This window comes from Leiobunum rupestre, chromosome 11 (genome assembly GCF_980474605.1).
Source record: "Leiobunum rupestre chromosome 11, qqLeiRupe1.1.hap1, whole genome shotgun sequence".
In the NCBI taxonomy this organism is placed as follows: domain Eukaryota; kingdom Metazoa; phylum Arthropoda; class Arachnida; order Opiliones; family Sclerosomatidae; genus Leiobunum; species Leiobunum rupestre.
In genome coordinates, this window is record NC_143394.1 from 10,025,610 (window position 1) to 10,050,248 (window position 24,639).

Below are 24,639 nucleotides of genomic sequence, written 5' to 3' on the forward strand. Positions count from 1 at the left end.
TTTGTCCAAATTATTATTTCGTCTTCGTGTACTCTGTTGCACCAATAAAACGTTAAAAGTAACAAGTCTGCTATTGCTGTCTAGATCCGTACCCGACGCCGCGGAACTAATGACGGGCGCCAGTTGACTATTTTTGCATACGTGAAACCGACCATATTTCCACGATTTCACGGAAACGAAATTGAAAAACTCGATTAATTTATTTTATTTGTTATTTGAAGGTTTTACAAAAAAAAATTAAAATGTTTAAATTGTTTTAAAATTAATTCATTTTTGAAGCGCGAAAATATTGGAAAATGCATTTAGCGCACACTTTAACCTAGAAGCAACAAACACTACTCCCCACACAAGGAGAACGCAACCCGTCAAAAGTTGTGGATTTTACTGCGTACATTTTTCATTGGTTAGACGCTTTAGCGCCTGCTGCCGTCGGAAGGGAAAAATTCGGAAATTGTCTTCCCCCCGACCGTAAAAAGTTCAGAGTAAAGGTTCGTCCAATGAAATTTGTACACAACTCTGCGTTAGCGTGTTTAAATGCTAGCAGCGTTCTCCTGGTGTTTGTTGCTCCTAACTTTAAAGGCCTAGATTTTCTTCTGCCTGTCCCCCTTTAAACTAGGCCAACATGTTCAGCGGTTGGCCTACCACCAGGGTATTTGTACTCCACTAAGTTAATTTAAAGGGCGACAGGCAGAAAAAAACCGAGGCCTTTAACAGACCAAACCGGCGTTCGAATTTAACCTGTTTCATGAGCTTCGGAAATTGGGCTGGAAAGATTCTATATTATGATTGGCCGGATCTGCTATCACTAGGTAATGGATAGGGAATAGTTACTTGATTTTACTCCGATTTTTTCAAACGCCGGCGTGTCTTCCTTAATTGGAATTTTTCATAAACGCAGCTGAAAAATAATCAGATCGCCGCCGGTTAAGATATTACGATAAGTCTGTAATATTGTTCCATAAGTTTGTCACTTTGGGGAATATTTTACTGAGAGCTAGTAATGGAGTGACGTCATCACCAGAAGAAAATCTCCCCCTAGCGAGGCGCTGTCAAAGGCTACGTGTGACGCGGGAGCAAGCCCGTAATGCAGTCTGTCTCGTGAATAGCTCTCAGTGGGCGTCGAATAGGAAATGTCACACTTATGTAACAATATTGTACACTTATGCTATTACTAATCCGTTCCGTTCAGTTGATTGCACTCTGTCTTTTAAAACGCAGGTTGTCGACCTACTGAACGATCTCTATACGTGTTTTGATTCCATCATCGAAAATTTCGACGTTTACAAAGTAAGCGAAACCACTTTTTCCCGGAAAGATACGCCGCCTCTAGAGGCTCCTAGATGTCGCTGTTAATACTCTTTTTCCCTTTGACTCCGTGAAGGTGGAGACGATAGGAGACGCTTATATGGTGGTGTCGGGTCTTCCGATGAGGAACGGAAACTTACACGGCAGGGAAATCTGTCGCATGTCGTTGGCGCTCTTAGAAGCTGTCAAGACGTTTACCATCCGACACAGGCCGCAGGACCAGCTGAAACTACGCATTGGGATACATACGGGTCAGTGTCGTATCCTTCCTCGTTATTTAGAGCCCGGAGAAAGGCGCCGTTAAGCCTACTTCGTGTCGAAATTAGTTTTGCGTCGAAAGCCTAACTAGGTATTAAGCTTGGTTTCCACTAGCGTGCGTTATATTACATTTTTCTTTACGCGCGTCAAAACGTGTGTACTTCGCAAAGTAACGAGCCGTTACTAGCGCTAGTGGAAACCTATTAGCAACAAACACAAGGAGAACGCAGCTATCCTTTAAACACGCTACCACAGTGTTGTGTACAAATTTCATTGGACGAGCCTTTACGCTGAACGTAGACAATTTTCAAATTTTCCCCTTCTGATGAAAATTGTACACGACTTTTGACGGCTTGCGTTCTCCTGGTGTGGGGTGCTGCGTTTGTTGCTCCTAGGTGGAAACCAACGCTTAGATTCTCACAAAATTCGAGTGACGTCGCGGTAGCTGTAACCTAAGAGATGGTTACCACTATGGCAAAAACGCTTAGACGGTGTTCGTCGACGCTTAAAATCTCTGTTAGGCCTAATACAATTTATTTGCGTAGCTGCTCGTCTCGCTTCATTTTGGCATAGTGAAAAACAACCTTTAGGACTAATTCGCGACCCAAAGCTATCGCTACGCCCTCTTTTAGTTGACGTCGACAACTAGATACTTTACGAATTACCAGGCGCTATTAGCGTTTCGCAGTTAAAAACGTAAGAACTTTTTAGGGTACGCCATTACGCGTATAAGTAGCTTATGAAGCATTTTTTTAAATTATACCCTGTTTCGTATTTCCTTTATGGTAACATAGATCAATCACGGCCACCAGATTTAGACTTTATTGGCAAATTTGTCCATATCAAACGCTAAATCATAGGCGCTATCTTGGTGAACATTGACGCCGCAGCGCCACCTGGACTTGTTTCGGTCCAGAATAGATCTTTTTGAGCTAGTGGAAACTAAGCATTAAGCTTGTTTTCCACTAGCGCGCGTCATAATGTTATTTTCTTTACGCGCGTAAAAACCTTTGAACGTTTCAAAGTTGAGAAACGCGTCGTTGCGCGCGCCAGTGGAAAACAAGCTTCAGATCTAAAATTTCCAATAGCGTTAGTAATAATAAATATTCTTTTACACGCTTAAAAACCATATACGTGCCAAAGTTGAGTGACGTCACGTTACGGGGCTAATGGAAACTAAGCATTAGACACAAAGCTTAGTTTCCACTAGCGCACTTAAAAACATTTTAAGTGTCAAAGTTGAGTAACACCACGTTACGCGCGCTAGTGGAAACTAAGCATTAGACATAAATCTTAGTTTCCACTAGCGTGCATAATCATGTATTTATCTTACTCGTTTAAAAATATTGTACGTGTCAAAGTTGAGTGACACCACGTTACGAGAACTAGTGGAAACTAAGCATTAGACATAAAGCATAGTTTCCACTAGCGCCTTTAATGATGTATTTCTTTACGCGCGTGAAAAGGCTTCAACGTCCCAAAATTGAGAAACGGGCGCAAGTGGAAACTAAGCATAATAGTTTTTTGCGTTGACGAACGTCTTTGCGTGTTTTTATCCCTAGTGAAAAAAAGCCTTCAAAGCGAGTACATTCTACAATAAAAAATCATTCTTCGACTTGTATTAGCCGTAACTAGCGCCATCTTCTGATATATATGGTAGTAGAAATTTAAAAATAATTAACCCACCATAAATATGGAATCGTTATTTCAAATAAATAAAAGATGTCTTATTATAAGTATATAAATTAATAATAATAATAATTATTATAAAAAACGCTAGGCTTTAAAGTTATCGACTTCAGTTCCAAAACTAACAATTTGTAAGTAACTCGGCTCACGCAAATGTTTTCTTTTTTTTTAGTTTTTCCTTAGAACATTTTAACCCTTCATTTATAACAAAACTATTTAAATAATTTCAAAGCAATCGACTAGCTACCACTTATAGAAAAGTATTTCCTAATACTATTAAAGTGAAAATGTACCTTCGCAAACTCAATGCAGTTTCCAAAGGCCACTAGTTTTTCATCAAACGGCTTAATTTTTACCGCTGATATAACTCCGCCTAACGACGGAAAGAGTTATAAACCATATTTTGACAATGAAATAGTTTTAGAAAATTACTATATTATGTATTTCGCCTTGCACTATTTTCTCTTCCCAAATGTATTTTGTAGGTAATTAGCCAATAACGTAAGAAGTAGAAAGATGCATATTATTAAAGGAATTTAGTTTTAAACTAGCAATATTATTAGTATAAGAAGGTACGTACTTATCTCTAAAAATATATTATATACTTATGGTTGAAGTTATTAAATAAAATAAAATAATTATTTAAAATAATTAATATACTTCCCGTATATTTATATTTTAATTATCTTTAAATATTTCTGGTAGATTTAAGCTTTAGTAAATTTTGTCTCCACTCAAAAGGAGCTGTGGTTTTTAACATACTGTTTATGTGAATACATTGTAGTTCCTTAGAGCTAAAAGTTCCAAGCCTTTTTTTCCCTAAGGTGTATTTTGATGAATAATAGTCTTCGTGTAGTGAAGAGGGTATGGCGATGCGCAAAAAAATAACGTCGAGACCAAACTATTTAAGTTTACAAATTCCAAAGAAAAGGAGCCGTTACTTGAAATAGAACTTTAGATAAGAAAATATTCAGTTTTATACAAAGATATTTTTTGTTTATTTTATGTTAAAGAAACCTTACGGGCTTAGGTGTCGTATCGAACCGCTTAAGTGCATGACTCTAACCCGATTTCGTTTTTACGTCCGAGCGCGTTTTTGGAAGGATATTAGTGTGTGGGGTTTTCGGATAGATGGCGCTGGGCCCCGCGAAAGAAAAATGGCCGGAAAACTAAAAAGCGATTTAAGACCTTAAGCTTATTTTGATCGTCTAGAATTTAATGTTGGTTTACTTGGATAACCGATAAGTTGGACCTTGGCTTGACTATTGGCGGCTGGAAATAATAGTATAAGCCCTGGTCAACGGTAAAGTCACGACTTTTTCGACAAAGGGTTAGAGCTCTTGTACATACTACCGAAGCGGGCTCTTAGGTTATAATAGTTGCCCAACGCCATCTGTATTTATAGAAGTGTACTAACTAATTTTATATTTAAATATAAATATATATTCAAAAAGCAATTATAACTCAAAAAATATTTGTTAAAAATATAATTTTTGTATTTTGAACATTATAAGTTAATTATTTTATTAACAAATATGAAATAAATTAAACTTAAAGCAACTGTCGGCTCTATCATTGCCACCTGCATTATGAAAAGGCCCCTGTTATTAGAGATGGCCATGAATCTATCCGAATCTTCGAAAAAAATGATTTTCGTGGAGAGCGTGGAGCCATCTATTAATGGGAACGGAAGCTAAAATTCAAAATAGCGAAACAATAACGTCGTCAGAGAGCCATTATAGAGTATTATATTTAGAACACATTTTATTCTGCTTAGTGAAATTTAACCTAAATTATATATCCCATATAAAATATATTATAAACAATTACTAGAATTGAAGTTATTGACCAATTTACAAACGAGCCAATCAACGCGAAGCATACTTTTATGTCCCGCCTTTTGAGTCAAAATGTAGCTTCAGCATCTATTTTTGATTTCGACGCTAGCGACATCTGTTGAAAAAAGAGCTACTTCACCTAGAGCCGACACTTGCTTTAAGACCTATTTATTTATAAAACAATATGGAAAAATTACCAATATATTAAATTTTCCTTTAAACTTATATTCTTGACCTGTTCGCCTCTTGATTCCAGTAGGATACCTTGTTGTTTATAATCTTTTCGAAGTTAAATTATTCAACTTGTGTAGAACAAAGTCGTGATAAGGTCTTGGGAGAGCATCTATTTTCCAATATTATCAGGCCTAACTTTGAAAGAGTAATTAAAAACGTTTCTTTAAAAGTCTTAGTTGGATATACTGAAAATCGAAAGTTGTATAAGGAAAAGTAGTTTCATCTATAAACTCTAATTTAAACGAATTATTTAATTAAATACTTGATTAGTTAATTTTTAATGGGTATTTCGTCTGCTTTAAAGTTAGGTTCAATGGGAATTGTCGGTTAATCAATTATTAATTAAGTGAAATACCTTTAATACCCCCCTTTTAAGAACTAGTGCGTAAATAAGAAATTCTCACAAATAAACCGGCAGACCTCTTAGAAAAAATAGCCCGTAATAGTTTCGTGTATTAACAGAAGTGCATAATCTTTTCTAACACGATAAGTGTTTATCTATCTATGGTACTAGAACTACTTCGAGGCTGCGAAGGACCGTCTTTCATTTATAGGGCCTAATTAATACTTTTCTCGTAAGATATATTATTTACTTCTGTTATTGCATAAACACAGGGTTCGTACACGACCTGGAAAACCTGGAAAAGTCAGGGAATTTGAAAATATTTCCAAAACGTCAGGGAAAAGTCAGGGAATTTGAAAATAATTCCAAATGGTCAGTGATTAGTCAGGGAATTTTAAAATGACCCCAAAAAAATCCGGCAAATAATTTTTGAAAGATGTATTAAATATACTTAATAAATATTTTTCAAGATTTTACCTCAAAACATAAATTAATTCTACAAAAATGGTCAGGGAAATTTTGCAATTTGGTCAGGGAAAACCTGGAAATGTCAGGGAATTTAATTCCGCAAATTTTGTACGAACCCTGAAACATTACTAGCATAAGACCAAAGTTTGGTGACGGAGTGGTTAGCTCTTTCACCTCGCAGCAAGAAACTACTCCTTCTGCAAGTTTGCAAGTTCTCTCTCCACTAGTTAGAGGGGTTTTCCACCCTTCCCATAAAAACTTTTCGATGTTAACGCTAATAGTTAGTGTATAGGGGGGCTGTTGGCTCGAGTGGCATGAAAGGCTTTCCACCCCCTCCTACGCAGTGTAACCCGGCCACAAGATTTAAAGGCATAATAAGTCGCTAGACGACTTGGGCCTAATGCAGTACCTTGATTATTATTATTAATAGAATTAAATAAAAAAGTATTATAAGGAAGATTCTCGTGACGTCACCATCGTTGTTGTGGAAGGCTAGTGACGTCACCTTTTCCTAAATACCACCCTCCCTTAAAGCCTTGGCCGCCATCTTGTATAAGTGGATTTCTAAAATTATTTTTCTCTAGAGTGTACGGCATTTGTACGAATGCGGGACCCTTCAGCAATGTGCGCGCGTATTCTTTACTCACCCGAATAAAATCTTGGTTTAACATATTAGAATAACCATATTTCTATCGGGTAAGATTTCCCTTTCTATTATATGTACCAAAAATGACATAATTACCAAAAGTGTGACAATCCCTGTACTTTCGTATGCTAAAGGTTTAATGAATGCTCGACTCGCGATCGACCACATAAAAGACTATTTATTGTCGCCTTTCTGGATCCTTTTTTAGTCTATGGTATAATATCGTAGGTAGATGGCGATAGCATCTCCACAGATAGACGAAAAATCAAAAAAACACTAACTTTGACCAGTGCTACTTAGTTCCTCCGCTCCTCACTACGAGGCGTTATTTGTTGGTTTTAACTTCCTTCCCTCCCCAAGGCATACTTTCCCTTCTCCCCTCCCAACTTGTATTTCGCTCGTATCATTCATTCAGAATTTCAGAAATAGGTCCGATTGACACACCTTTGGTAATTATGTCACTTTTGTATGTACCTCGTCTGCACATCGATGTAGTTAGTATTAAATAAATTTTGTTCTTTTTTGGGGTCCAGCCTTGTTTGGCGTTGGCTTTAATGAAATTTAAATCGCAGTCAATTTGCATTATCCCAGACAAGAGTAAAGATTTAGTTTAATTAAGATTTCGCGACAACCCTATCCAATATGGGCGGCCCTAAATTAAAGGTGGGCTGACTCTTGGATAGCTTCTTTTCCTAGGAACCCGAATTTTGGCTCTAAATTATACTAGCTTTCCTTTTTCCACCTCATTCTCGATAAATTTGCTCTTAAGAAAAAAAGCTTTCTTCACTTTATTTTACGCTTATATTTCCCGAGGGATGGCGTGGTATACCTTGTGACTTTGTTTCAAGGGCTTGTGACACGAAATTGTTCAAATCGTCGTTTCTCCAACAAAACGGAATTAACAAGAATCCCTTTACGCGACTGAGAACGGCCGAGATTTCCTCGCTTTCCATAGAAAATATATCCCCATAAAATAAACTGTTCATAATTAGAACATTGTTTTGGATAGTCTGTGATTGGAACATTGCTTAAATTATAGAGGCCATGACTAAATCTCATGAATGAAACAGTTCATAACTGGAACATTGCAATAAACATTCCGTGATTAGAGCCTTTCATAATTTAATCAGAACGAGATTAGAACGTTTCATAAATCAAACAGCCTGTTATTAGAACGTTTCATAAATCAAACAGTCTGTTATTAGAACGTTTCATAAATCAAACAGTCTGTTATTAGAACGTTTCATAAATCAAAGAGTTTAATTCTGAAACGTTCTAATAACAGACTGTTTGATTTATGAAACGTTCTAATAACAGACTGTTTGATTTATGAAACGTTCTAATAACAGACTGTTTAATTTATGAAACGTTCTAATAACAGACTGTTTAATTTATGAAACGTTCTAATAACAGGCTGTTTGATTTATGAAACGTTCTAATAACAGGCTGTTTGATTTATGAAACGTTCTAATAACAGGCTGTTTGATTTATGAAACGTTCTAATAACAGGCTGTTTGATTTATGAAACGTTCTAATAACAGGCTGTTTGATTTATGAAACGTTCTAATAACAGACTGTTTGATTTATGAAACGTTCTAATAACAGGCTGTTTGATTTATGAAACGTTCTAATAACAGGCTGTTTGATTTATGAAACGTTCTAATAACAGAGTGTTTGATTTATGAAACGTTCTAATAACAGAGTGTTTGATTTATGAAACGTTCTAATAACAGGCTGTTTGATTTATGAAACGTTCTAATAACAGGCTGTTTGATTTATGAAACGTTCTAATAACAGAGTGTTTGATTTATGAAACGTTCTAATAACAGGCTGTTTGATTTATGAAACGTTCTAATAACAGGCTGTTTGATTTATGAAACGTTCTAATAACAGGCTGTTTGATTTATGAAACGTTCTAATAACAGAGTGTTTGATTTATGAAACGTTCTAATAACAGACTGTTTGATTTATGAAACGTTCTAATAACAGACTGTTTGATTTATGAAACGTTCTAATAACAGAGTGTTTGATTTATGAAACGTTCTAATAACAGAGTGTTTGATTTATGAAACGTTCTAATAACAGACTGTTTGATTTATGAAACGTTCTAATAACAGGCTGTTTGATTTATGAATCGTTCTAATAACAGAGTGTTTGATTTATGAAACGTTCTAATAACAGACTATTTGATTTATGAAACGTTTTTACCAATAGTTAAAGCATAATTTTTTTAATTATTTAAAAATTTAAATAAATTAAAAATCAATACTTAAAACGGTCTGCGGGTGCTTAGTTACGCCACTGCTAGCGACTTTAAATGCCATTAATTAGGGTGGCTGAGTTACAAAGCGTAGGAGGGTGGTGTCCAGTCCTTCATACCACGCGAGCCAACAGCTCCCTACACTTACTATTAGCGTTATCCTCACCAAGGGTTTATGCAAAGGCAAAACCAAAGAGCTCGGGTTAACCCCAATTAACAAGTGTGAAGAGAATTTGCAAATTCAACGCGAAACTAGTTGCTCCTAGTTTTCACACAGTGCCACAAGTTGGGATCGAACCTGGCTCCTCTCGCTACGAGGCGAAAGTGCCAACCACTGCGCCACCCCACTTATATACTTATAAACTTATGAATTAACAAATCGAAACTATTTTGCTGCGATAGACAGGAACTAAATTGATCAATTGCCCGTAACAATTATCGTTCATTTAAATGAACCAAACGCTATCTTCACCCGGACCTTTTCTTCAAAATATCTCTTTCGTATCGGAGTCCTTAGTTAGATAACGACTATAGTTTACTCTTTTTGCTGATGGAGATTGGAGAACTTCTAGAATAGGTTCTTCCAAAAAACAGAGCCAGATACAGTCAAGGAGAATTCTTCTTCCCATTGAATTGCTAAAAGAGTTCTTTTTTTCGATCTTGGGAGCCAACAGCAGCCGAGATTCATTAAAAGTGCAGCTCCTGTTCCTCCTGGGCCCCGAATCCTTCAAGAAACTTTAGCTTTCATTTTCCTCCTTACATCCGCTTCCGATGCTCTAATAAAGCTTTGCCTTCTCGTCTATAGGTGGCGCGAAAAACCCATTCTTATAGGTATAGTCCTTATCTTTTAGTTCCATCTCTACTCTTCGTATGCATTTTAAAGTAAACTTTTCCTCCGGAGAATTTTAAACTTCTAATTCCCTAGCTTAACTAGGTCGTTTAATTCCTAGACGTAGAGTACATAAATTACTGAGAAGCATTCCATTGTATTTCAATAATGTTTGCACATTTTCGAACAGGTTATTTATAGAATGTATAACTATGCAACCGTAACTAATCAGTCTACGTTTCTGCTTTCTGGTGGAATAATGACCTATACGCGTAGCTAGAAATCAAATTTAGATGTACAAGGGTCATCCAACTTTCTGTAGTAGTAGCAATTATTTTTTCCTAACGTTAACAATTGTATTATAGATGGCGCTGGAATTATATTCGTTTTGGTTGAACGCATTTTTATTTTAATATTAAAAAATTTAATTTTTTCGTAAAAAAAAATAGCAATTAGCAATACAAACAAATAAATTTATAAATTTATAAAAATACGAATAACTATAAATGTGAAATATTCGTCGGACTATCGCAACCGTAGTCTATAAATCTCTCTTCGTCGTGACACCTGATAATGGCCGCCCGTCACTCGTTACAGGCGCTGATCGACTGCCCATTGCGCATTGGACGACAGATTAAAACATTCTAATTTTCATCAATTTAAAAATATACATGAGGAGTGCCTCGCTCGCTCATACAACGCCCCTAAAATCAGTGCCCTACTCAATTTTTTTGGCTGGTTACGGCGCTGGGTACACTGACCCTCATCTCTTTAACGATGCATTTCCTACAAGTAGATAATGGAAAGGCCTATTCTCCGATTACTTCAACTTGTTTACTTCTGTCCTTAACTGTATCGCGTCTATAATAAATGCGGCTTTATAATCCCACGTAGAAGATGATAAGCCTCGGCTCATCTTATCAATCATTTCTGAACGTTTGAGGACGCCTTCATTCCCGCTAGGGCCCGCCACTTTCTTATTAGCCTAACGACCCGCGCCAAGCGGGAAAAAGAAATATTTAAGTGGTCTGAAAGTAGCGTAAAAAAATAAGCGTCGTTAAGGTCGAGGTTGCATTATGGTGGAAACATTCTAATGACTTGACTCGAACTATTTCTCGCATTTATATCGAAGGCGTTTTTATTCTAACGTAAAACACGTTCACTAATGCTGCGGAATGGGCTCTGCTTTTTGATTTAGCTTTATTTAAAAGATACGGCTTCCCACAAAGCCCGGTTCTCGAGTTCATTAGCGTAATTGCAGCGCTCTCTCTCTCTCTCTCTCTCTCTGACGGAAGTACGCTTCGGGACGACCTCTGCCGGCGACGATCGGCGGACGCTCAAATCGGAGCGACTACCTATTATCTCCGTAGCTTAGTCTGTAACAATGCGCTCCTCGCCTCGCGATATCTACGTTACCGAATTTACGAAAACGGTGTTCGGTTTGACATAACCCTTCCCTTGACGCCCCAAGCGCGTGCTTATTTTACTTAAAGGAGAACTGTCACCAAAACCAAAATTTACGAGGTTTTTTTACAGAAAGATAGAAAATATATTAATTATTATGTCTCTGATATTTTATAGTTATTGGAAAAGTATTTAAAAAGTTACGCTACTTTTTCCGCAACCTACATCAAACTGCTCAAAAAATTTCAGAAATTGCGGTTGAATCTACGTGCAGCGCCAAAAGAATGAAGCGGCAAAAATTTTAGAAGTGCGGTGTGTAAGGCATTTTAAAAACACGATAAACTGCAATCTACCAATATAACTAGGTTAAAAAGCCAAAGATAATGTCGTAGCAGACGACAGTTCCGACAGAAAAACGATATAACCGGGGAAATATTAACATTAAATTTTTTGTTTAACCATTTTCGGACGTTCTCTATCCATTTAAATTGTTTTTAACCAATTTTAGGGTGGTGACAGTTCTCCTTTAATGGCTAGATTCACCTTGCCTCTCATAAGTCGATAATATTGTTGTATGACGCATCCAATTCTTCACACCCAGAAACATCTCGCTAGGGGGCGATTTGTTTCCTGGAATGGCGGCACTCTTTGAATAACTCGCGTACTTATTATACTTATAATAATCTTATATACGTTTGGTATCTAAACGTTACCATAAATAACATTCAATCTGACTAGGAAAACTTAATAATTTAATATACTTAGAAAAATTAAATTATTTTGGTTCAATTAGCCTTTTCAGTTTACACATAGCCACCTGGCGGCCAACGCGAGACACTCATAATATAGTGGATTTACGTTTGCTAAACGGAACTTTTGTGGCTTATCGCTTGCTTAGCAATCGAAAATGTAGGTAATAGATACGTTACAGTCACACATGTTATTTTAAATTTTAAATCGAAAATAAGTTTATTTAAATTATGAGTTTATTTATCAGCCTGTAAAACATTTTATTCCATATTATTGTCAAACAAATTAATGAACAAATAAATAATTAATTTCAATTTGATGTAATATTTCCCGCGAAGGCCGAAAAATCCCGGCCTTTGGTAGTGCTAACAGGTTTCTTGGATTTAAGGGAATATAGTTGTTTGTTGCGGAAATAATCCCTAAAGAACACGTTGAATATTTCCCTTAAGAATTAACAGATCTGTAATCTTGAAATTTGAATGTCTGTTCTTTTATATAAAGCAGTCAAAAAGTGAAAAAACTATGGTCTGACAACACATGAATTAATAGCATATTTAGTGAAAAATCGGTTTTTCCAGTTCTGCCACCAGGTTTAACAGACTCTATGGTAACTGGCGCTAAGTACGTTAAAAACAACGCGTAGCTCGAGTAAGCAGACGATTTTTAATTTTATAATGAATATATTAAAATGGATTTAATCTATCACGTCAAATGATTTACTTACGGTAATTAATTTACATGTTACTTGTGATGTTAGTAACAACATATGGACGATGATCCTTTCCAAGAATAAAATTTAATTGCATTGTGGTGGCGCTGCAATCTGTCAAAGCAAATAGAAAAATATTTCTACTGGTTCAATTTAGTACAAATTGAAATGTTTATTAGTGGATCAAATAATATAACATTTCTGCCACCACGTGTATGTTAGTGCTATACTTTATTTAATGTATAGCCAGGGTTATTCGACTTCTTAGGAGGTTAGATTACGACGCTATACAAGTAAGTAAGACAAGCTTCTATCCTCACCTGCAAGGTGAAGGAGGGGGATTTTATGTAGATTTGTAAACAGCGACCTCTATTGCAGAAAAATAGAAGCTCGTGTAAAAATAATAAAACTATGGTGAGGTCGATTAATAATGAAAATAATTTCATTTATTTTATAATTCAATAAATAATTCCAGTAAATATTTATTTAAAACTATGGCTATCTCTACTCAACGTAATTAACAAAGTTAATAAATTAGTTACCTAGATGGCGCTCCCATGCAATAACGATAAAATATTTTAAATTTAGGAAAAGCAAGTATGACTAACGGGCGCCATACCAAAGCTTCCCTAATCCAATCTTTAGTTACTAAAGTTAAATAACCCTGTTCTAGAAGTAAGGCTTCCGATTTTAAACCACGTTTACCGTGCTAATAAAATAGCGAGTTCGTAGTCGCTCTATAGCGTTTTCGGTCCCCCTCAAGGTAAAAACGGACACATCGACCGTTAGAAACAGTTTTGGGCGTTTAAACGAAATTGACGTTTTAGGGCCTTCAACCGGGTTCCTACTTTTAGAAGCGGCAAAAACTTCCGGAAGCCTTTCGCGGCTTACACCTTGCGCTAAAAACAAAAACTTCCCACAATCTCTCTCCAACCTTTTTAGCGTTGTTTTTTTCGTGAGGAGCGAAACCTCACTTAGCTATTAACTCCGCGTCATTTTAAAAATCAGTCATGATTACCGTCAACCCTCCTCCATATATTAATCTTGATAGATTATGATGTATTAAGCCTCGCCTGATACCCCGTTATTAAGGCAGTTTTTTTCCTCCACCCAGACGTTGCAAAATACGCTGTCGTTGTTTTTTAATGAGGCGTTTTACCAGGATACGCCTTTTCGAAACGCCGAAAACCGCGTTTAATTCAAGTGTCTGGGGTACTGTTTGTCGACATTTTCAGGGTGCTTATGTCAAGTTCTAAACCCATTTGTTATCATTACGTTATTATATAAGCCGTGTTGATTTTTTTTTCAATTTCGTGATGGAGGGCATGCGCCGTAGCCCTCGCCGTGATTGTGATTAGAATATTTATGAATTGAACAAGTTCGTCTTGGAGTAACAATGGAAGTTTTACACATGTACTCCAATCATTTGTTTTTTCGATTTAGCTATTACAGGCATGCGCCGTAGCAGTCAAAAATGAACAAGATAGTCTTAGAATGACTATGAATATTTTGCACGTGTACCCTAATTTTTTCTTTCAATATCGTGAATTTCTAGGTATGTGCCGTGGAGGTTAGAATATTTATGAAATTAACAAGTTCGTCTTGGAATAACAATGGAAGTTTCACTCACTTACCCAAAATGTGTATTTTCGATTTCGCGATTACAGTCATGCGCCGTAGGCCTCGCCATGATTAAGGTTAGGATATTTATGAAATGAAAAAGTTTTTCCTGAATGGAAGTTTTACACGTATACTCCAAAACATTTTAAAATTTTAACACGATGTGGATAAAACTGGTTACCCGATGTAAAAACCCTTTAGTTTCGACGAAACCTTTGAACTACCATACAAGAAGCAGGTTTTTGGCATAGTATACAGGGTTATCTGATTAAAATATTTATTTAAAAAAATTTAAATCAATATAATTTTATTCAAAGATCTTCATTTAAATCAATTTAAATCAAAATATTTTTTTTTGAAAATCATTGATTTCACTCACTTACTATATTTCTATGTATTTATGTAGTGTTGTTAATTTTCCGGAAAAATAAAATGCGGAAAAATTTCCAGAAAGTTTTCTGATTTGCGGAAAATTTTCTTAAATAAAAAATTGAAACATTAATTAATTGTTAATGGTTTTTATTTTTTTAATTTTTGGTCTAATAACAATAAACATACTACAAACATTAATAGTGTTACATTTTTAATCAGTTTAAAGCTAGTGTAGGGGTTTAGTTTTACTTTTAGATTCGAAAAAATGAGTCGAAAATGCCCCTTTATTTAAATTTGCAAACAATATTAGACTAATCATGGAATTAAAACTGTTTTTTATTTTTTTCGGAAAAATACGGAAAATTTTCCGACTTACAACACTACATTTATGAAAATGTAGCAACGAAAACACTAAAATTAGAATTAGTAATTAAATTCAATTCAGATAAATTTTGGTTTAGATTAAAAATGTATCTAAATTTTCTATAAATTTTAAAAGCGAAAAAGGCATAAAATATTTAAATATCAATTAAAAATCAATAAAATAAACAATTTAAATAAAATTTAACTATGAAACAATGCTTAATTTACCTATGAAACAATGCTTAATTTACCTATGAAACAATGCTTAATTTACCTATGAAACAATGCTTAATTTACCTATGAAACAATGCTTAATTTACCTATGAAACAATGCTTAATTTACCTATGAAACAATGCTTAATTTACCTATGAAACAATGCTTAATTTACCTATGAAACAATGCTTAATTTACCTATAAAACAATGCTTAATTTACCTATGAAACAATGCTTAATTTACCTATGAAACAATGCTTAATTTACCTATAAAACAATGCTTAATTTACCTATGAAACAATGCTTAATTTACCTATGAAACAATGCTTAATTTACCTATGAAACAATGCTTAATTTACCTATGAAACAAAGCTTAATTTACCTATGAAACAATGCTTAATTTAACTATGAAACAATGCTTAATTTAACTATGAAACAATGCTTAATTTAACTAGGCAACAGTTCTTAATTTAACTAAGCAACATTGCTTAATTTAAATAGGCAACAGCGCCACCTTCAGTATAGATCTAACCTTTCGGATACTCGGTTTCTCGTTAAATTGAATATCGGAAATAGTATTGTTTAAACATGTCGATACAGTATCCTTACGTCGTCGGGTACCTGGTGGTACATTGGGTTAGAAGTCTATAACAGCCGTGACAATAGGGTTTACACCAAGAATCCATTTATACCAAACTAGGAACGTATAATCTACTTACACGTAGAATCCTGTCTACATATTTTAACATATAATAACATGAAGTTTAAGCCAATAGTTGCCACTATATTCTCTTTAATGGTCTTTATTCCGTGAGGCAAGCATTTATAATTTAACTTTCGAAAACATTTCCTATCAAATTTGTCTTCAAATTGACACGAAAATCTAATGACTATGTTGATAGTCCTCAGTGACGAATGATTTAAATTATGTTCGATAAATATTCATTACTTTTAAGTATAAATATTTCCCGAAAGGAATAAATTCGTCCTTAATGCACTTTCGTCTAAATTGTACATCGCGAGTCCCCAGGTATCCTATACATCGTAATCAATGGCGGTGCTTTTGAATCTTTGCCGTATTCGTAAACAACGTATTTAAGGCTCGATATTGGGCCCGGGCCCGCAGCTGTTCTCAAAGGCGTAATTAAATTCCGCCTCTAATTAGCGCGTCTCTTTAATTACGAGGGAGGCAGTTTTAATGTTTGAGTCGTTGAGATTTCGTTTTTGCTTTGTTGTCCTCAGGTCCTTGCGTGACGGGTGTAGTGGGACTCAAGATGCCGAGGTATTGTCTCTTCGGGGACACCGTCAATACCGCTTCCAGAATGGAATCCAACGGGCTTCGTAAGTACCTCATTTCTTTCTTTTTCGACCATTTTAACGCTATTCAATGTAGAGGTCATGTTGACATTTACACGAACAAGAACACATTTACGTAACGTAAAACGTAAGCGGCATAGTGTTACGTAACGTAAATGAGTGTACATATTTTACCACAAGTAACATAATAACAATAAGTATGAAAATTAAAGAGATTTACAACCAAACTGGTTTTCATAGTTATTGCGTAATTAAGATGTGTTCTCAGCACAAAGCCCTCTAGTATATAAAATATGCAAGACTTCCGCTAAGCCGAAACATCTGGTTTCCGATAGATAGGCGGAATATTAGCCTAAAATGAAAAAATAAAAAACAAAATTCAAGCGGGCTTCGAAACAAAGCCAAAGCCCCTCGCGACTCCAGAACGTGCTCTCCGATATTAGGCTTAAATTTTTTATCAAAAAGTAGGCATCCAAAACGGTAAGTCGCGAGTTCAAGTCACAGTTTGAAGAGAGTATCAGTGCCGAAAAAAGGTTCGGTTAGAAAATTAGCATTAAAGCAACAGGAAGTGTCATACTTATTCTTATTATGTTACTTATGATTTTATAATATACCTTTTTTCACCTTGGTTATAGAATTCGATTTTCTGATTCGGAAATTTCCATTGTTTAATCTAATTATTAACGTCAAAATTAACGGAATAAAAAGGGCCTATCTACAGAAGTAATGTCAGAATTGGAGACTATGAAAATCTCTAAACTTTGATTGGGCGTAAGTACGAGTAATAGAGGGATTTAAAGCCAATAAGGATTTTTCACCTTTTAACGGCACAAGGGTAACATTGGTGCTCACGGACCAATTTACACTACAAAATGTACAATTATTAAAAACACATTTTACTAATTTTTAATTAACTCTTTTTATAAAATAATTTAAATGCCAAATAAAATTACGCTGAACCATCGTTTGAAACGTTGAGATAGATATCCAATGGTGCCTGAAATTTGGCGACCTGTAGAAAATCCCTATGATATACATTATAGGCTTGTGTTTAGCTCCGTGTTTTCAACCTAAATCCTTGAATTTTAAACACTAAAAAATATGCCTTTTAAAATTAATCCTCTCTTTTTTTACATATTAAGCCATGGCTTATCGCTTGAAAGCCTTCGCTTGAAACTACCTTAGTCTCACCTTTTGGAATGAGTCCTTTTATCGGAAATCTCTGCTAATTTGATGACAATGGGATTTTTTATTCAAGTCTTAATTTGGTCCTTTTTTTTTCGTAAAGCCTTAAAAATCCATATCAGTCCTGAGACAAAGAAGGTTCTGGACAATTTTAAAACTTTTCGTTTGGAATTACGAGGCGACGTCGAGATGAAAGTAAGTCTTTTTTGCCGCTTCTCTTCGGACGAAATCGCCACTTCCCTAATTACATTTTCAGGTGCCCCCGCCCCCTCCCCCCTCCGCCTTTTTGGTATTTTTTGTCTTAAATTAATCTCTTGGGAACACTTTTTTATCTCGACCGAAATAAGAAAAATCTTTGCTAATTAAGCTCCATCTATTTCTTGTTTTTACAAATAAAAGGTGACTTTTTAAATTTCGGATGAAATATTCCCAATTTAATGTTGCTCAATTGGCGTTTCTATCTAGGAGCAACAAACACAACACCCCACACAAGGAGAAAGCAACCCGTCAAAAGTCGTGGATTTTCTTGCGTACGTTTTTCATTGGCTAGACGCTTTAGCGCCTGCTGCCGTCGGAAGGGGAAAATTAGAAAATTGTCTCCCCCCCCCCAGTGAAACGTTCAGCGTAAAGGCTCGTGACGCTCGTCCAATGAAATTCGTACACAACCCTTCGTTAGCGTGTTTAAAGGCTAGCTGCGTTCTCCTTGTGTTTGTTGCTCCTAGTTTCTATAAAGTAACATTGGCCTTCTTGTTTTTATGTTGCTGCTTCGTCACGGGTGACGTATCCATGACGTTTTACTACGAAAAGCCGAGGACATAAGAAATAATTCCACGAGGCACCCTGTTTTTAAGCATAAACTGAACTGAACTTCTAAGTATTTCGTGACGAATGAGCTACATAAAAACCAGTTTAGCTGCCGTAGCTTATTTCATAGCAAGGCTAATTCTTACGAAAATGCTTTAGTAAAACCAAAAGTGTATTAATACTTTAAGATAGAAGTAACCATCTCAAATAGAAAAGCAAGTATTTTCCAAACAATTACTATCAGAACCATTTTTATAATCAATTTAAAATGTTATCTAGAATATAATTTAGTTTAAAATAGTAAGAATAATATGTACCGTATGGTATGATTAAATTTAGAGTGATAAATGTACTAAAATGGAACATGCGAATTTACATGCCTCAAGCAAATAACATTTAGCATTAAAATGAGGTGTATACTTAAATAGAAATAAAAAGAACATATCTATTTAACGTAGAACGTACGTAGCTAGCGTTGAGCCCCCGTTATCTAGAACAGGGTTGCCACACGTCAGGGAAATCATGGAAAAGTCAGGGAATCTAAAAATGGGCCTAAAAAGTCAGAGAAAGGTCAGGGAATTTCAAGAATATGTAAAAAGTCAGGGAAAAGTCAGGGAATAGGCCTTTCTATAAAGTCATTACGCTTGCCAAACTTGTTTTAATGTATCGCTTTCGTCACGAGATACGTTGGAGTTCAGTTCAGTTTTGAAGGTTAGATCTTTATAAAAAGGGTGACTCCTCGAATTTTCATAGTGAAACGTCATTTCTACGTCACGAGTGACGCGCCCGATACATCTAAACAAGAAGGCCAATGTTACTTTATAGAAAGGCCTATTCAATTTTATCTTGACACTTTTTGAAGGTCAATTTACTCTACATCTTTAACAAATTCTATGATTATCATTTATTTCCTTGAAAGTTTGGCTAATTTTTTCAACATTCTAATAACTTTTTTACTGAAATATAAGTCCATTTAAATCCTGATAAAAGTAAAGCATGTAATTAAAATTTTGGCCTTAAAAAGTCTGGGAAAATATTTTGAAATAATAAGGGAAAACAGGGAATTTGAATCTTAAATTTTTGTGGCAACCCTGTAGAACGATAAAACACGTCGTCTGCTCAATAACACTTCTAGCTTAAATCACCGAATTATGTCGATAACAATTCTACCACATAGATAACTGTTCTTGTTAACCCTGACAATCCAATACAGCGTTAGCCTTGATAAATCTTCACGAAAAACGCGCCATCTTGCGTCGTCTAAATCAATTTTGACTTTAGGGCAAGGGTAAGCTAACGACGTACTGGTTATTGGGCGAATCTACTCCCGACGAGGATGAGAAAGAGCTGGCGGATCTGTCCGACGTAAAGGAGGCCGCGCTGACAGTCGATTGCCGCGAGGACGACGCGGAAACGAAGCCTAACAACACCCAAGTATCTCCAACGAGCGTCCCTTTGTTGGAGGGCGAGCTGGCGGTCGTAAAGAACTGCCGGTGCGACGATGACCGCCTCAGCGACGGCAGCTGGACCGAGGTGACCCGGAATCACACCGCCACTAAAATAGAGACGAACATCTGAAGAGTGGCACGTCTGCCCCGCCGACAACGATAGGCGACACGCGCGAGATGGCGCTGCAATTTATACGTAGCGAGATAATAATAATAAAAAAAAACAAACGGTATAGACTAACAACTCAGCAGGCTCGTGATACTACGTGTACAACAGGAGGTAACAATGGATCGTCGCGTATCGCGTCCAAAAACGAGCAGGGTTGCCAGTTACGCGTGGTTTTCCGCATTTTTGGGCGCTTTTTCTAGACTGTTTTGCCGAAGGATTTTAATTTGGAAGATTGGTAAATCAAATTATACGGGGTGTTTCAAAAAGTTATGCAAAAATTTTATGTAGTTGTAGGGGGTGAGTAGAGTAGGATGCTTGTTTTTTTTTTTCATATTTTCCTGCGAGGAGTTAAAAGAGCACCAGGGAGCTTCGAAGTGTGGCCTACTAGCCCCTGGAAGTAGGCTGCAACAAGCGCAAAACCAAGCAGCAAGGACTTTAAATACTGTTTAAGTTTACTTATTTTACGCTGATTACCTCGATTTGTATATAAAGTCCTTTTTTACCTATCACATGAATACAAACCTTAATGTTCGCGTTTCCCTACTGCTTGGTTTTGCGCTTGTTGCAGAATACTTCCAGCGGCTACTAGGCCACACTTTGAAGCTCTCTGGCGCTCTTTTAACTTATCGTGGGAAAATGGAGAAAAAACAGGCATACTTCTCAACTCACCCCCTACAACTCCTTCAAATTTTTGCATAACGTTTTGAAACTCCCTGTGTATCGACTTCAAGCAACACTCTGCTCAGTGATTTAATTATGTTCCAATAATTATGAGGAGTCAGTGGTATAGCTAGGGGGGCACCTTTTTGTTGTTTTTCCATTGAATACCCCCCTACTGAAGCAAAATGTTGGTTACGCCACTGTGTGGAGTAACGTAAAATGTACGTCATACCCTAAAAGGTAAGCGCCTCTAGCGGAAAATTACGCAACTTAAAAACCGATTATCCTACGCCTTTGCACCACAAATGTACGGTCATTCAAATAAAACTGAAATCGAGGAAGTTAGGGAACTGGCTCACTTTTGTGAAACATAATTATAAACTAATTCTAATAGACAACGGCAAAGTGTGGTTCTTTAAAGTGAGATCTACCAACTAGCATCATTTAATCATGTAAATATGTCCTTAATGATCAGCGCACTCGACATTTGAATCGTCGAACCTTTTTAATACTGCACTCCTCCCCCTTTAAGAGCGCCTTATAGCGGTTTAAATCAGTACTATAGCGAGTTGAGTGTTGCTTTAAGCGTAGATTTTGTATTGAAAAGCGTCGTAGATTTAAATTAAACTAAATATTTCAGAGTTTCTTTAACAACTTCAGGTTCCCTTAGCACATAATAAGCACGCTAAATTTCAACAGATTTTACACGTTTTAACAAACCAGCGTTGAAATTCGCCAAGTATTTTACGAATTCTACTCTATTCTACTTACATTTCCACGGAACTAGGCGGTTTTTGAAAATAGTTTTATCGGGAATTTTCCCCAAAACTGGCAACCCAGTTACTACCCGCGTTATCCGCCACCAGGGCGCGCTCGTTGCGGAGCCTCGGTGGACGACTAAAGAAAGAAACTTTTCGGCAACTTTTTATCGCGAGTTATGGACACAAAGCGGGCTTAAATGGTTTTTTGAAAGGTCTGTGATGTTATTGGAGGAAGTCTCGTTTTTCCATACATACTATTGTCACCCCACTGTCCTTTTCCATAACAGGAAGGAGACTGAAAAAAGTCTTCGCCTTTGGCGGCAAGCTCTTTCCCTCTCATTCCCGCTAGGGGGCTCACTATCAACACTACACCGATATAATATAGTCTGTTCCAAAAGTCTTTGCCAAGGGTTAAATATTGAAAAATAATTATCAAGAAAAGCTCATTGTATTTTTTGGATCGATAAATACTCGGAATTCGTTAAAGGTGCTCTTATTTTTAGTCCATTTATATGTTTTCGGAAGTTTAAACAGACTGGCAGACGGATTTTCCCAACCCGCCACCTGAGAGCCAAAGTCAAGCAAGTTGAGATACGTGACTTTTTCAATAAATTTGAAATGAAAATCCTCGAGTGTTTTCATGAGACTTAATTTTAATGTTGCCTTAACTTTATTTTTAGTATATTTCAATTATTATATTATCAAAATTATTATTATTATTATTATTAAACTGAAACGTCCATTTTCTGGAAATGTTTTTTTTGGCTACCTTAACTTTTGCTATTTTTCTGTCCATTTTTTTAAGTTGATAATAATTACTCTTATTTCTAGCACGCCTTATTTTTCATTACCTTTAAATCTGGCAGACCTGTTTATCGGGCTGCTACACGGTCGGCTGCTACGGAAATGAAACTATGCGCGTTCATGAAAGAAAAATATAAATTTTTAAGTGTTAATTTTTGTTATCGATAATTACAAGATAATTTAAAATTAGTTGTTAATTTTAGGTAACCAAAAGAAATCATAAAGCCAGTTCCATTTTTAAATGTAAAGAATATATCCTAAAATAATTTCGTCCCGAGACTGAGGTAGATTTCGAAAAAACCTAGGCGCCTTATTTAGCAGGCTAGCGTTAAAGTTATTCGCGACCGAAACGAGTCTAGATGGCGCTAAGGCTAAGCTGTCACTCCTTATGTAGCGTCTGCTTAACGAATCACCAGCTAATAACGTCTGCTTGTACGACACCTCTCAATCGTTCAACCGGCACCGAAAGAGGGAATAGCGATAGATTTTGATAAAATCATGCTTGTGTTATTTTTAATCTAATACTTCACTTTCTAAATTAACTTTCTAATTTAATTAAAAAAATACCTACCCGTTATGACCCTGCATTCAAATTACTTTCAATGAAACATACTAATTCCTCTAGCTAAAGCATTCTTCAAACACTACCATAAATAACCGCTAATTAACAAAGATCTTACCTCAGAGATAAACAGAGTAAATGTACTATGAATAGCAATACAACCTACTGAAGTAATATGGTATTGAAAAGATTGGAGACAGATCAAATTGTATATACATATTGTGGTATAAAATTTTGAACAAATTAACAACGTTAAGACCGTGATCATGCTCTGTAAAACATTTTACGATATAACGCTAGCCAATCTATATTTACTCTGCCCTAAATAACATTTTTCAGAAATATTTGCAGACGACGGCTTTAAGGCATTTTCAAGCGGAAGTAGAATGTTTCTTATAGCAAGAAAAATAAGCAATATTTCGTATACTTACGTTAAGGATAAAACTAATTTTTGAGCCTCGGTGGCAAAGGTAAATATTATCCCTTCCATTGGCAAAAACTTTTGTATCGGACTGTACAAACAGTCATGCCATCCTTGTCGCTACTCCTTCCAAGTTCCAAAACAAAAGAAACAAAAAATATCATAGAACGATAAAAACGAAACAAAAAGAGCAGAAAAGGCCAAAAAGAGATGTGCCCTTTTGCGTTCACTATCTTTTCCTCTTGTCTCCTCGGGTTTGTGACTCAATAAAAAGTCGATGTATATTTATATTTATTTCGCCGAGATTTCTTTACCATATTTTTGCGTCCGAAATCGTTGTTTTGTTTTCCTATTCGCGAAGGTTAAGCCTTGGCACGAGTGTGTTTTATTTTTCGAGGAATATTTCAATTTGACAGCCCTTTGGGGAGTGAAGAAACTCGCCATGCATAAAATGTAGTGAATTTTGACGTAAGCTGACGCGTTTAGATCCATTCTGTTTTCTTTTGGGAATTGTTCGAGAAGCAAAGGCCTAGTTTTTGAACTTTTTAGCTCCCAAATTGACTGAAGTCTGGTTTTCACTAAGGGGAAAAACGTAGCGACGATGAATGTCGACGCAAAATTCTCCGAACGTTAGGACTAATACAATTTTTTCGCGTTGAAGCTAGGCTTCGTGAAAACCAGCCTTTAGGGCTAATGGATATTTTAAAAGTTTATCGCTCACCGGGGCATCGTTTTTGGTCTCTGTGAGAACCAAACTTCACTGTCAACCAAATCGTGAAATGTTACGAATCGCTTTGACATTCGATGGAAAATGTTTTACTTTTTTTTTCAAACAGACCATTCCGTTATCTACATGCAAAGTAATACACCTTTAAAAAGACCAGTTTCCTTATACCACGGACTCTTTTTTTCTACTAGTTCAATGTAACTAGAGTAATTGTAGTCCGAGTAGCTATAAAATTTACTTATTAGTGTTACGTCTCGTAAATGAGAATGGTTTTTCGACGAGCAGACGTACTTTATTAGCGGTAGGTATTATAAATCGGCACCTCATGGTGGCTTCGTCCTCAACTATAGGAATGTTTTGTGACATATTTCACGAAGGCCTCGGGATTGCGAACGTTTCAAAGCTTCCAACGTACGCTACAAACAAATTTATCACCTTCCTATACGCTTCCAAGTAACGTCCTCTGGTGTATACGGAGA

General features: G+C 36.1%; 1 protein-coding gene across 1 annotated transcript in view; it reads left to right on the forward strand.

Annotated features, from left to right (window-relative positions):
• Positions 1–23,727, forward strand: part of LOC149921290 (atrial natriuretic peptide receptor 1-like) — a 153,365-nt gene extending 129,638 nt beyond the window's left edge. Inside the window, exons 17-23 of the mRNA XM_090164170.1 lie at positions 1,219–1,287; positions 1,382–1,556; positions 16,545–16,643; positions 17,908–17,999; positions 19,890–20,460; positions 21,526–21,858; positions 21,934–23,727. Of these exons, the coding sequence (XP_090020296.1) occupies positions 1,219–1,287; positions 1,382–1,556; positions 16,545–16,643; positions 17,908–17,999; positions 19,890–20,186 (732 nt within the window). The 3' untranslated portion in view covers positions 20,187–20,460; positions 21,526–21,858; positions 21,934–23,727. The remainder of the gene's footprint in view (positions 1–1,218; positions 1,288–1,381; positions 1,557–16,544; positions 16,644–17,907; positions 18,000–19,889; positions 20,461–21,525; positions 21,859–21,933) is intronic.
• Positions 23,728–24,639: the final 912 nt, after the last annotated feature.